General features: G+C 39.0%; 1 protein-coding gene across 28 annotated transcripts in view; it reads left to right on the top strand.

Moving 5' to 3' along the window:
* The window catches only part of Tm1 (tropomyosin 1), a 55,029-nt gene that overhangs the window by 34,566 nt on the left and 5,058 nt on the right, over positions 1-15,405 (top strand). For 11 of the 28 annotated variants that reach the window (XM_076423534.1, XM_076423522.1, XM_076423528.1 and 8 more), the window contains 4 exons: positions 3,560-3,630; positions 5,197-5,272; positions 6,917-6,979; positions 8,006-8,075. In XM_076423534.1, the coding sequence (XP_076279649.1) occupies positions 3,560-3,630; positions 5,197-5,272; positions 6,917-6,979; positions 8,006-8,075 (280 nt within the window). Of the gene's footprint in view, positions 1-3,559; positions 3,631-4,618; positions 4,690-5,196; positions 5,273-6,916; positions 6,980-7,212; positions 7,276-8,005; positions 8,076-9,746; positions 13,724-15,405 lie in introns of those variants that run through there. The other 17 variants (XM_076423525.1, XM_076423531.1, XM_076423517.1 and 14 more) reach the window with 7 other exon arrangements.

Below are 15,405 nucleotides of genomic sequence, written 5' to 3'. Positions count from 1 at the left end.
ACATAAAATTCTGTTCGGACATTTCAAGGATCCGTACACAATTTTCCAAGAAAGTCACCAACAATGTCCGATCAAGCTTGTAAATTTCGATGCCAGTGTTTACGGTCACGCTAGAAGCAGACACTTAATGGGGACTCGATTACGCGACGGTGAAATTCGGTTTCCACTTCGACGAAATCAAAATTACAATATTAAAGAAACCAGACATGTACCGATAAGCACGAATGTATTACAGCTCTGGCCACACGTGATATTAACACAGTTGGGTAGCGTTAGCCGGGCAGAAAAGAAAGCTCGGCCAACGTGAAAACAGAATCGTTCGGTATGTTTCGTGCCACTTGTTCTCTGGTTTTCACTAGAATCGATACACGAATGGTTATCTAGCTCTCATGTTTCCACGGAATACGAACATCGTTGTAACTTCGACGTTGATCTAGATTAAATCTTCGCGAACGAGTTAACGAGTTCGCTTTAAATCATCCTGAGAGCACCTTGCTCTGTTCATATTTTTCTATTAACCAGATAGATCGATGGTAACCAAGTTGTGTCGTTAATTAACATTTTGATTGCAGTGGGGTGGAGTTCGCTTGTAATAACGATTTAACAAAAATTATTGCAGAAACCGTCGGGGAACGAGAATCTAACAGCAACCACGAGTGTGATCATTCCTTTCCTTTTAGTTCTGTTCTATCGATTAATCGTTTACCGTTCCACGGTGATGCGCGAGCGTTACGCAAATCACTCGTTAAATGGTAAATTTATGCTGATGTTGTTACGTCACTGGGATTGCTGACCGGTGAAAACGTTCACTTTGATGCGTCCTTATGTGGAAGGATTAATCATTGCCCACGGCCCTTCGACGCGGAGAATCATCGTTTTGTCTCGTTTCTTCCCGACATAAATATTGCCTTTTATGGCGTTGATTTCTGGACGTTGGAACCCGATTGGGAAAAATGCTGCGACATTACAACCTGAAACATTGCCGAAATTGGTCACCGAAAGGTTCCTAAAGTCCTTGCTTCCACAATTTTACAAAGACCTCTAAATAGCCCTTGAACAATTCCACAGCATTTACGAAACCGCAGTTCATAAAATCGTATCCGATTGGGGAAAATTTTTAAATGTGCATAACTTGAAACATTGCCGAAATTGGTCACTAAAAAGTTCTTTTGCCTCCACAATTTTTGAAAGGACTCCAACTAGCCCTCGAAAACTTCACAGCCTGATGAACTCGCAATTCATAAAAATCACGTCCAGCAATCGTTTCCTCCAATCATTTCCAACAATCGTTTCGAACGACCACTTCAAACAATTAAAAATCCCCAATTAGCATAGAAGCAAAGCGAGCTCCAATCAAAAGGGTCCAACGTCCTGCACAAACAAACGCTCCCGAGTGCATTATCGATAATATCTCAGCGTCCGGGGGCCAAAGGCAGCTGCATTCGATAAATTCATTGCGAGTAGTCGATCGAGCCATTTGCTCGATAGCTTTCATTAAAGCTAGCACAGTGTGCTGCCTGGCTAGTGGAGCCATCAGGAAATTCATTACCGAGTGAAATTGACGGGAGGAGCCATTTTTCCGAGGCAGATTGCGTCACGCTCGTCTGTTACATGCATGATCGCCGTGGACGGGAGCGAAAGAGAAGAGAGCCCGGGCGATCGACAGGAGCCAATCGGCAAGCTATCGATTTCGAGGTCGACGAGGATTCATCGATTTTTCTGCGGCGACCTCGGTTCTGTGTGTTTTCCATCCGCGTTCGTGTCGATCGCCGGCTCCAAGACGCGAGACAAGTCTGCTTTTATCTGCTGGCTGGTCCTCGAGAGAGAATCTGCTCCGCGACTCGAGCTTAGGCTCGTTTCGATAGCAATTATCCGCGATCCGTGCTCGCCAGTGGACACGAAATGTTCAACATTTCGTTTTGTTTATTCCTTTCTTGATCCTTGTGGAAACTGTCCCAGATACCTCAGTGACCAGAGAATTCAATTTTCATGGATGTTGAGGTCGTTGTACCTATTATGTACCCATAATGTACCTATTACTGTGGTATTTTCACCCAATAAGATTAAGATACGTAAAAATAAATATTTTTTCCTGAATAAATGTGTACCATCCAATGAGAATGTATTCTCGTTGACAAGGCAAACAAAATTGTCGATAATACTCATATTGTCATAATCTCAGGATTTGAAAAATCATTCTTCATAAAAGGTACCTAGATACACCTCTGTGACCAGAGAATTCAATTCCGATGGACGTTGACGATTTTCGTTGCTCACGGAAAAGAACAAATCCTCCTTCATAACTTCTCCGGTGTATACCACAACTCGAATCGACCAGCTTATGGTCCGAGAATTCAAGTTTCTCGGATCTTACGAGAGCCTCTATCGCGAAGGTGGACATCAAACACGCGTTCGCCGTGCATTCCTCTCTTGTTCGCAGAGCGAGGACAAAGCTCGTTCTCCGAGTACAGGCTTCTCTCTAGTCCAATATTTGCGATTCCATCGCGAGGAGTATTGTTAACCTAACCCAGACCTAACCCTTAGGGGCCTCCGTGTTCACCGATGGAGATGTTTGCGATGGAATGCGGGAGATTTCTGCGACAGTGGAAATAGAAACTCCGCGATGCTTGTGTGCACTTTCCAAGTTTGTCGGTTCTCGCTCCGAGATTCTCCATGATAAAGAAGATCAATGGTTGCTGCAAATTCTTATTAAATCCTTCGACGTCTGTCAATCGTTTTGTTCAAGTCGTTTGCTCTGGCAACTGTTGCGGCTCTTAAATATCTTAGACATTGATTCTTACAAAACCACCCGTTGATGATGAATGATTAAAATGATAAAAAATACGTCTGGGATGCAATTATAATAATGCAGAAAATATTGATTCTTACAAAATCGCGCATTGATGATGAATGATCAAAAATAGAGGCAAATCTTCTGATCCACTGAAAGCATTCCAAATCCCTTGAAATTCTTCTTTCGTAAAACAACAGAAACACCATTCTCCAGGACACTTCCACGAAACAATTCAAGTGCGGCTCCCAGAGTAGATCAAGATCAAGAGAACGATCCTCAACTGATCTCTATCGCAGGCACACAGCATCCTCTATTCTCGAATAACCTTCGCGATCATTGTCTAGACTCTAGACTAACCAAAGCAATTCCGTGTGATTCGCTTAACAAAATCAAACAGCTCTCCACATCCACTTGACTTCCGACATGTCCGCTGTGTTTCTCAACACATTGTTTACCGGTGAGAACGAATAGGCTACCGGTAGACAAAGTGTTAACATAAAATAATAAAAATTCCTTGAAATCTTGATGGAATCTGCGAGCACGGTCGTAGCGATCGGACGTATAAGGATCGGAAACGTATTCGTAGATCGCGGAGTCCTCGAGTGGCGGAGTAGCGAGATCGTCGATCCGAGATCGAGAGTCTGGGATCGTCGATCTTGGCCCAGATACTGGCGAACACGGCTAAAGAAAGAGGCCGGAGAGACCGGGAGAGACGAAACGCGCGATCTCTTTGGAGAAACGTTTCTGTATGTGTCGTTTACACAGGTCGCCCGTAAATTGGCCATGGTTGAGGCCGATCTAGAACGCGCCGAGGAACGTGCCGAGGCCGGAGAGTCGTAAGCATCCATTTTTCAAAACAGAAAACAGTTTTGCATCCCCCCGCAAGACCTGATACGCACCACCGAAGTGCCCAGCGAGTTTTCCGAACCCCTGTTTTCTGCCGATCGCACCTAATTCCGCGTCTCTAGGACGCGTCAAGCACTCACCCCCTTAGAAACCTTAACGAAACCATGTGTGAGGATGTTACATAACGTGTTTTATCTTCTTTTGCCATGTTAACATCCCCCAGTTTTTAGCTAACGAGAGTAACGTTCGATTGAGATGGTTCATAAATGTTGGTTTTCAACTTTATTTTCGCAGCCAAAGGGAAACCGAAGTTCCCTTTGGCCTCCCATCCAAGAGAATACAGTTCATGTAAATAGTCTGCCAGCCAGTTAAATTGAATGGCACAGATAAATAATTTAAAAAATCGTTACCTTTACTTTTCCCTTTGCAATTGCGACCAAATTTTAAAAAGAATTATTCACACATTAGCTAGTAAACTAATCCTAACGTCTCAAAGAAACTGAAGCTGTTGGCTCCAAATTTGTAAAAGTTATTCGTGTTCAACTTTTAATTACTCGCATATGATACTCTTACAGTCTCAAAGCTTGAAATTTAGTGTTTCAAGCATAAAGAAAAGTGTCGAGTACACTTAGCGAATGTTTCTTTTGCGTTGAGGTAGTTGTTTTATTTAATAGAATTTTATTTACGTTGTAATTGAAGGTTAATAGCGATTATTTATGGTTCAGATTAGCCCCTACTCGTATTAGAGTCCATAATCATTCTCTTGGATAGCGGAACAGGTTTTCAGAATGCGGACTCGAGCGGTTCAAGGACAACGATGCTGCAGACCCAGGACAACGTTTTTGCATGAGACACATCGCATATAATTTTTCTGTTCTTTCTTTTTATTCCACTTTTGTAATGGTTCTCTGTTTTGTTTTTAAGTTCCTATTGTTCCTTGCTTCTTTTTCGCATGACACGTGTGGCTGTTGATCACAGGTCGCCAGAAAACTAGTCATGATGGAACAGGATCTCGAGCGAGCCGAGGAGAAGGCAGAGCTGTCGGAAGGGTAGGTGGTTACATTTCTGCATGAGCTCTGTTCCCCATTTTCGATCCCTTGTCCGACTATGCTTGTCTGACGTGGACGAACACTGGTTCCCCGAGAAACAACCATAAATATTTCGCAAAGACGTGAAAATTTTAATTATTCTCACCATCATCCTCAAATGGATGTTTTAAATTTAAAGCCTTCACAGTTTTTCACGAATGCATAAAATTCACGCTCTACTTACAACGAAGAAAAATGCATAGAAATGCATATTTGCAATTTTATTGAAAAGATCACAAAGCAAATGTGATTCAAGTGCTCTCGAAATTGGAATTTAATAAATGCTTAAAACATAAATACGAAGACGAATATCGAACGTGTTGTCGGATGATTCGAATCGGTTTTAAACGATAGTATAAATGGAACGGGGCCAAGTGTTCGTCCCAAAGGAAGAAAACTCGCTCAGGTAGGAATCGCTTCGGCGCGGTGGATCGAGATCAGGATACTAAATGTTGGCTCGTTTTACAGGAAGATCGTCGAGCTGGAGGAGGAACTGCGCGTGGTTGGCAACAACCTGAAATCCCTCGAGGTCTCCGAGGAGAAGGTAAGCGCCACGGACGATTTACAGTACAAAAATATTCTATTCACTTTCTCTTCCTTTCGAATTCACTTTCGACGGAACCGCGACAAATACACGGGGACGAACGTGTTCGTCTTGGCTTAACGAGCGCGATGAACCTCCGACGTAATCCAAACGTTTCATAGTAATTCGTTGAGTTTGACTATTTGATTAATACACAGCGGATTTCATGCATTTAGGCCAAACAAATTAATTAATGATTACATTACAGAATAACTCTTTATTTAGCATCATTTCTATACAAATTATGTATGAACATTTTGTTTTGCATGAAGATCCGGTGTCTACTGATTACATCGCGGAGGTTCTGACGTACAGAATGTCGCAGAATTAAAGGATTATAGTTCGTTAGTCAAACTGTTTTGTGGTTAGAAAACCGCATTTTCATTGATAAAGTATGCCTATCTAATTTTGTGGCATTCTATGTGGCAATTTATGTTAAACAGAATCATATTCTAAAACCCTTTGATAAATTCAATTCAACATACAATATTAGTTTTCATCTGGTTTTTCAATAAATATAAAGTATAAAAATAATTATACAGCAGACAAGTAGAGTCTGGTTCTTCAACAAATATGAAATATAAAAATAATTCGATATACATTATTAGTTATCATCTGATTCTTCAATAAATATGAAATATAAAAATAATTCGACAGAAGACAACTGGAGTCTGGTTCTTCAATAAATATAAAGCATAAAAATAATTATACAGCAGACAAGTAGAGTCTGGTTCTTCAACAAATATGAAATATAAAAATAATTCGATATACATTATTAGTTATCATCTGATTCTTCAATAAATATGAAATATAAAAATAATTCGCGACAGCAGAAAACTAGAGTCTGGTTCTTCAATAAATATGAAATACAAAAATAATTCTATAGCAGACAAGTAGAGTCTGGTTCTTCAACAAATGTGAAATACAAAAATAATTCGATAGGAGACAAGTAGAGTCTGGTTCTTCAACATATATGAAATATAAAAACAATTCAATATACAATATTAGTTTTCATCTGGTTCCTCAATAAATATAAAGTATAAAAATAATTCGATAGCAGACAAGTAGAGTCTGGTTCTTCAACAAATATGAAATATAAAAACATTCGATATACGCGATATCAGTTTTCATCTGGTTCTTCAATAAATATAAAGCATAAAAATAATTATACAGCAGACAAGTAGAGTCTGGTTCTTCAACAAATATGAAATATAAAAATAATTCGATATACATTATTAGTTATCATCTGATTCTTCAATAAATATGAAATACAAAAATAATTCTATAGCAGACAAGTAGAGTCTGGTTCTTCAACAAATGTGAAATACAAAAATAATTCGATAGGAGACAAGTAGAGTCTGGTTCTTCAACATATATGAAATATAAAAACAATTCAATATACAATATTAGTTTTCATCTGATTCTTCAATAAATATGAAGTATACAAATAATTCGATAGCAGACAAGTAGAGTCTGGTTCTTCAACAAATATGGAATATAAAAGCAATTCGATAGTAGACAAGTAGAGTCTTAGTTTTACGATCTCTCGATCGGATCGATAATTTGTATTTTCGAGATGAATAACAGTCACGTTACTGTACATAGGCCAACCAACGCGAGGAGGAGTACAAGAACCAAATTAAGACCCTTACCACTCGCCTAAAGGAGGTACAGATCCCCTTTTGAGAGTGTTCGATTTTTTGCACCCTGTTTTCTCTGGCCAGTGTGTGATTTGTCGTCGCAAGATCTATGGATCGTTAACCGCCTGATCACACTCACCCCCAACAAACCACACTACTCTGTCTTTTCTAACCGATTTCTCTTGTCTTCTACTTTCTTTTTGTTTTTTAATTTTTGTAATCCTAACGTGAGCTCGTTTTTTTACGCTTGACTAAAAATAGGCGACACAGAGAGAGGAGACTTTCGTCGGACAGGTGAAGATTCTGGATAGTCAATTGAAGGAGGTAAGTAAACCGGAAGTTGGGTCGCGAAATTTCAAAAGAAAATTCGAGAAGACAGTCAATTCTTTTTGTTATCGTTTTAGTTGGTCAATTTTAAAGTAGTAGTCGTTGGTAACACCTCTTTTGTACAGTTTTCTTTTACATTTTTGCACACCTTTCACGTTCCAGTCACGTAATAATTTTTTCACAAGTAGTCGATATAACTACGGTAACGTTTCTCTCAATTCACGATTCTTATTCATCGATATTTAATCTTGAAGATTTGAAATCTTGGCGGAGGGGTAGAAGGAATTCGCGATTACGAGGTAGGAGTGTTACAGTGTGGAGAACACCGAATTGATAATAGAGCCAAATAACGTGTGCAATTAACTAACGAGTTGATTTTTGAGAATAAAATTGAAGCATGGAGTGAGGCTTACTAAAAGAAATAATCAGATCGAATTTACTAATAAGAATCTTCGAAACATTATTCTGATTCCGTCGATTTTAAAAGAGGCAATCTAATTTTTGTTATACTAGTCGTTCAAATATTGGAAAATAGTATTATTAAAGCTGATTTGCTTTTATTTAATTTATTTTTATATATTTCCATGAAAAATTTCTGTCTGAAAATTTGTATTTGTTGTCTTTAAAAATCCTCGTAGAAGTAGAATCACGAAATTTTAAAATCGACGACAAATCGCATGAGATTACGACTTTATCCATGTATACTAATATATTTTCTGTGGTGCAGGCTGAAGCTCGTGCTGAGTTCGCGGAAAGATCCGTGCAGAAACTCCAGAAGGAGGTCGACAGGCTCGAAGGTGCGTATTCAGACAGCATTACGTTCGATTCATTTCTCCCTAGGTTTTGTCGAAACTCGCGGTCTCACAATTTTCTTCAGTTGTTTAAGTTCTTAGCAGTGATAAACATAGATTAGAAAGCAATCTCCTAGTACAAGTAGAATTTTTACAATTAAATTCTAAAAAAGAGAGAGAGAACTGCTGAACGAGAATCACAAATCGAAGATCCTTCTGAGAGGATTAAGATAATTATGTTAGGAAATCATCGACGACCACTTTACTATCCATTATCAAATTCGTACGATATGTATATTGATCTTACAATCAGTAGGAAGAAAAGTTGTTCTAATCGTAGACGACAGAGCGCAACTTGTGAAACATAAATATTTGCAGTTCAATCATGATCATTTTAAGAGGGTTAACATCTCTGTCGTCTGCAAAAATAAGAACATTTAGAATCTTTCCCACAACCCTAACAACCCTCAAGGTAGGAAAGCGTTGTAACAACTTAGAACACAAGACATACTATCAATTTTTACTGTGCGAACATTGCCAATAAATCAATTTATTATATTAGGTTGGCAAGAGTAAATTCGCGACCTTTTGTTTCGTAATCCTTTTATTGTACAGTAAATTATTATTTACTGTCCGGGGTCGCCTGTGCGATCACTGTCCAGTAACTACTCTCATCTCGCAGGGCGGCGATGATTGATCTCGGCTTGGTTATATCGGTGTGAACACCTCTACATTGACACCATGAATCGAATGTTCTCACTAACTTATTTCTGGCGTTCTTCTGATTAAAACAAGACCAAACACGATATAATTTCAATTGTATTTAGTGGTTCAATCAACGATGAAAGCTTCGAACGCAACGTAGAACAGCGTACGGGATATTCTTTGAATTGTGCCGACGACGGCGACTCTCCGCGTCTCTTTCTTTCCCATACGCTGTCCTTCCTTGTGCCCGAAACTTTCATCGTCGATGAAACCACTAAATACAGTTGAAATTATATCGTGTTTGGTCAGAAATAAGTTAGCGAAAGTCCCATAAAAAAATATGTAATGAAAAATAAAGCGTTTTTAATTGGCATTGCTCGGCGTCTCGGCGCGGTAGACGCAGTCATAAAATAATAGTGTCGCTATATGATCACTGTATGTTGGACAGTAAATGAGGATTTACTGTATCATTATAACCTCGTTCAGTGATCTATTTTGAACTGTATACCATTGGAAGGCTCTGAATTTTGCGATTAATTTGATATAAAATACTCGTGCTCAAACAATATACATAAATGACTTTGTTTGAGAAAATGTGAAGGTCGCGAACTGAATTGCCAATCTAAAATATTGCAGTGATCATGTCATTATTGACAAGGGATGTGCACACAAAATTTTGCTGTACACACCGCGATACATGCGCATGAACAACAATGAACAATAGATTCATTTACTGGCAGCGTTCGTCCAGGAAAAACTACCGAAAGTGTGCTTACCCGTCGGGTTGTTACAAATCACCAGAAATTGTTTTCCTCCTTGAAAACGATCTAATACCGCCAACAACCGGCGAAGACCGCCGAGTAAAATAGCAAAACGTGTGCACCCTGATTGACTAACCACCCCGCGGAGTGGATTTTCGCATCGAACTAGCTTGGCGTGTGTGCGCTTTCCTCTAACAAGTAATCTTTCCAGACGACCTCGGCGTCGAGAGAGAGAAAAACAAATTGCTCCAGGAGGAGATGGAAGCCACCCTGCATGACATCCAGAACATGTAGATCGTGTTTCGGGCCGGAGAGAAACACGACTTAAAAATAAAAAAATTAAAATGAAAAACACACACACGAATCAGAGAGAGAGAGAGAGAGAGAGAGAGAGAGAACGAATCTGGGAGGGGGAATAGAGAATGAGAGATACGAACAAGAGAGAGAGAGAAAGAGAGAGAGACACGTCGGTGGGAGAAAGGGTGAGAGAAACGATCGCAAAAGTAAAATGGCGAAAAAAGAACACGCGGCGCGAGCGTTTTCGTGTGTATGGTGCACATCATTCCCCATTAACTTCCACGGACAAAACCGCACGCAGTCCCTTTTAGGCTAGAAACTCGCGCGTCTCTCCCCTTTCTTATTATATCAGCAACAAGCCGGTTGCGCATTTCTTTTTCATGATGTATGCCTGTGTGATTCCGATTGTATGAATCCTGCTGCACGCGTGTGTGTCGTACGGGTGCGTTTGTGCTTTGCGCGCAGCGAATGCGAGACTATAACGAGAGAAAGAGAGAGAGAGATAGATAGAGGCACGATGTCGACGGATAAACTTGGGAAGAAAAAAGAAGGAAAGATAGGGGTGCGTTTCGTCAAAGGGACATTATCACAAAACCGTTGTTCTTCTTCTCTTTGCTTGACAGCAGTCTTCTGGTATTGTTTCCTTCGCATTCGTCGTCCGAGTGGCTTCTTCTTTCCTTTTCCGCGAATCGACGTTCCCTCGACGACGATCAGACACACGGATTCTCCGCGAGCGTAACGTTGCGAAAGGATCGAGCGATCGATCGATCGCGCGCACTCGTCGAGGAGGAATTTCCAAGCGGCTCGGTATTTGCTGTTGTCGACGTGTATCTTCTTCTATCGGGTTGGAACGAAAGTTCGTAGCGTTTTCAAATTAAAACTCACAGATAAAATTAGGATATTTATACATGGAGATTTGTCGAATAACATATTTTCCATTCTCTTCTCTTACCTTTTGCCATTTCTTAATCATGTTATTCAATAATGTTAATACATATCGTAATTTTATCTTTGAATTTTCATTTAGAAACGCTACGAACTTCCGTTCCAACCTAATACTTCGCCTCAATCATGCTACGCGATCAGGGTCTACTCAGTTTTCTCATAAATGCACGAAATTATGCATTACTTTTGTAAAGTGAACGATTCAACGTTCAATTTACTGGTTCGATTTTGCAGAGAGATTTCTTCTCGACCGCTCGCGAGACTCCTTCTTCCACGACCAATCGTTCTTCCATCGTTGATATTCCATTATTTGTTTATTTCTTATGAAAACGAGTAACAACGCTCACTGCCAACATTCCTAGATAGAAGACGATTCGACTGCTTGGTAGAATAAAGTAGATGTAGCTAGCTGAATCGTATCTCAGCCCGCCACAGCCTGAAGTTTCTCATTGGTACCGCTAACGGCGACGTTCTACGATCAAATTTTATACATTTCTACTCGGAATCTAGACGACAGACCTCCAGGAGGCGCGATTCGATCGGAATAAGCCTGTCAAACGATTCCTTGCGGAACAACAAATCGAAATTGTACGACAACAATTTTTTTAAACCTCAACCCTCAGCACTCCAGTGGTGACTCTGAGGAGCCAGTAAAAATTTCTGTACCGTTATTGAAAATATTGTTTACAATATGTCAGTATCTAATTAATAGGCTGCAATTTTCAATTTTTCTAAACAAATTTGAAGAAAGTGATACCAAGTAAACTTCTATTTTCATTGGTAACAGCACTTGCAGATCCAAAATAAATAAAATCGTACTCAATTCTGTTGAATTTAATGCTCCAGCATGTTTTAAACATTTTTATAAGTCACAAACGCATAAACATCCGCAGTCTTCTAATCAATTACTGAACGTTTAAGAGTTGTACGAAGAGTATTACTTAAAAAATTTAAAATTATTTAAAAATATTTAAAAAATCAAATAGAATGGAATTATTCTAGATCGGAAGAAACGTTTGATTTTCTCCAGATAAAATATCTCCGAGTGCAAAGGGTTGAAACACGTGTCAACAAAATTCTGTCGACATTTCCGACGCAGCGTTTCGCGAGGACTCGTTCGAGCCTGGTATCGAATCGCGTCTTTTAGGATTCGATTCCGTAGCTCGCGAGCCTCGGATCATTCTGGCAGATGATTCGAGCTCGTCTCGGCAAGATCAGCCTCGATCGAGAACCTGTGATATCACGGGACACATTCCTGGCTGGTGAGCATACGCATTTAACGAAAATCGATCGGCTCAGAGCTGACGAGCGAATCGACGTTCAACAATCGTGCCTGTACATATTTATTCTAGGTGTATAATCGAGCAGGGAACGCGATTTCGTATACGAACCGTTGGTAAAGAGAAAATAATCGAACGGTAAAAAGAGAGAGATAGAGAGGGGAGGGAAATACACAGAACTTCCATTCCGCGACGCATACTTATTCGCATGTTAGGTCCGTTGTCGACGATTCTTGTCGGCGGGGTACACTCTCTTCTCCTCTTTGTCACTCGAAACTGCCCCGAACCGTTTCCGAACGCGGTTCAGAATACTCGACGATCCTCGTTGGTGCGATTTTCATAGTGCGTACACTCCTCGATTGTCTTTTTGAAGTATGCTCGCGATTTGAACACGCTGCTAACATCATTCGAGCTGTTTCTAACGTGTACATTATTTATATGCACGTTCATAGACTTTTGTAGTCGATGTGAAACCTGCACCCTCTTGAAAAGGGACATTTTTGGTTGAGACAACAGCTAGGTGATTGAACAATCTGATTCCAATAACCACAACGAAAGTATGTTCCCAGTTTGATCACGTTGCTAACATAATTGGAGAGGCTGCTGCAATTTAAGAGGCGACAGAATTCAAAATATACTGTTTCTAACGTGTATATTATTTTATCAACAATGCATTATTCAGCGAGATGATTGAACAATCTGATTCTAATTACTACAACGAAAGTCCTGATTGCAGCGAACTACAATTTGTAAAATACTTTGGTGGATACAGGTTGAGTTTATAGTATTCGCACAGGTACGGAACGGTTCCGTTTCAGTATGATTAATACTTGTTTCGTTTAGTTTCCGGCGTGAGTCTGTGCTAATACGATCCGAGTAGAAACACTATTGCCAATATGCAATTTTTGTAAGCGTATTTTAAGAAAGTAGAGTCAAATATAATTTTATTCTCAATGGTAGTAGCCTTTGCAGATCTGAAATAAACAAAAATTGTACTAATTTGAATTGTACTAAAATTTGCAGAGTACCATTTTTTTAAGATTTCTTCAACATTCTTTATGCGGTGCAAATTGTCTTTCAGATAAAGTCCTAAGAAGTCATATAACTCAATCTTTTGCTAAGAGAAAACTGAAATTCTACGAGCAAGGGATCGTGGCCTGAAAAATCACAAAGGATCATAGAACAGAATGTTATAAAACTTATTCTAAATGGTAAAAAATTGGCTCTCATCTTCCCTTGAGAGAACGAAATGACTTTGAAAAATGTTTGATCCATACTGAACGAAACCGTTCCGTATCCATGCGTATAGTACAAATGATTTGTATTAAAAATTGATTTACGCCGAGTTGTTTATATTCAGAAAGACATTTTGGGGAGGTTGTACGTTCTAAGCACGACGATCGAAACGAACAGAAAGCACAATAATTAAAGGATTATCTCGACGCGTCCTATACCGTTAACGAATATAACGATTTTTGTTATTCCGATTTTTCACCGAATAATGGCTGAGAGAAAAAGAGAGAGAGGGAGAGGAAATATGAAAGAGAAAGAATGTGTGCGAGAAAATTTGCGTGTCTGTCTCTGTATGCGTGAGAGAGAAAGAGGGAAGAGTATAAAAAAAAAATATAAACAAAGGAAACGCAGATACTTGAGTTCACGAGAGAGTTTTAGTTTATTAATTTACTTAATATTAATAAAAAACGAATGGATCGATAATAACACTAATATCATTGTAATGATAATGATTATTATATATATTGCTATTATTATAAAACTGTTTATAATATATATTTTAATTTTGAAAAAATCAGTGTGTCGTTTTGTTTTTCTTTTGTTGTTACGTTGTTGTTATGTCAAGCTAACGTTAATCCACTACTACCGTTCTCCACCAACCCTAGCCCAGCTACCCTAAAACTTTCGACAACCTTTTCTCGAACGTTAACAACTGACTGCAACGTGTTCCACGCGAATAACAACGCTGCGTTGTGTTAGACAGTCGTGTGTAGTTGTTGCATGCCTCGTACCAACACCAAGGACCTGTGGTACGTATCAATACGGAAACAACGGTGAGTAAAGTTGCTTGTTCTTTCTCTTGGCTATCTCCCCACGTCGGGAATTAATACGTACTCGCCTTGCATGACTCCGTCCATTTCCGGTTTTCTTCGTTCTCCGAACCCCTGTTATTTTTCTTTTCAATACTTGAAGTATTTTCGAAGCTGCTGGACATTGCACTTTCAAACTCATATGACAAGTTAGCTGAATATTAAAATATTCAACAATGAATATTGTATCTTTGAAGGTAGAATATTATTTTAAAATTGACGTTACAGTGCCTAGAACAATTACCATGTATATAAATTTGTTAAATTATGCTCGACCAGTTGTTAGCAACTTTCTAGCTGTGCTAGTATTGACATGGGACAAAAATTTATGCGAATTAGTAAGATTAACCCTTAGCACTCGAGTGGTAACTCTGAGGCACCACTAATAATTGCTGTACCATTACTTAAAATATTGTTTATATTATTTTTTATTGTTTACATTATTAGATATGTTAGTATCTAGTCAATTATTAAACATTTAAGTGTTGTATGAGGTATTATATCAATTTCGTGTATTCACCAAATTTAAAAAATCATTGAGAATGAAAATATTCTAGGTTGGAAGAAATGTTTAATTTTCGAGTTAAAATAGCTCCGAGTGCAAAGGGTTAATAGTGATTTGAGCGCATGGTACTGCATCCATCGTAGACGCAGTCCGGAGAATTATCAGAGCTTTAAGTCCACAGTTTCAAAAATAAAAGAGATAAAATGTGCAACGATTTTCTTTTCAAGGAGTCCTAGTTTCCCTGAATAAAAAAGTTAAATTCGATAGTCTAGAGTCAGCTCTCATTTGATGGTTCTCTCAACGTACGAACCGCCAATTAGGCAATAAAATTTCCATAGACAACTGCATGAAAGAAATAGCATAGTCTAATTGTAAGGATAATTGTAGACTTCATGCAACCTCTCGATCAACACCGATTCTAGCCAATTAGAGGCTTCTACGTTCTAGACGTAGTAAATAGAAAGAAATAACAATCTAGAGAGTACTTTACACATCACACGACTAACAATTATCAATACACATATGTGTGATTCTGCGAACTGGGACAAGTTACAACTCTTTTTTAAGTGGATATAGAAAAAGATTATCCTAACTTCCTATGAGCTTATTTTTTATGTGGATGCACCGATGCAGCCGCCAGGTGCAGTTGCACTTTATTCTTTAATGCAACCCAGTTCTTTTTGTTAAACCAATCGATTTGTTACAGGTTTTGCACCACAATTTATTTGCGAGAGAGTGAAA

Source organism: Lasioglossum baleicum, chromosome 5 (genome assembly GCF_051020765.1).
Source record: "Lasioglossum baleicum chromosome 5, iyLasBale1, whole genome shotgun sequence".
NCBI classification, from domain to species: domain Eukaryota; kingdom Metazoa; phylum Arthropoda; class Insecta; order Hymenoptera; family Halictidae; genus Lasioglossum; species Lasioglossum baleicum.
This window is presented reverse-complemented; position numbering and strand designations above follow the sequence as displayed.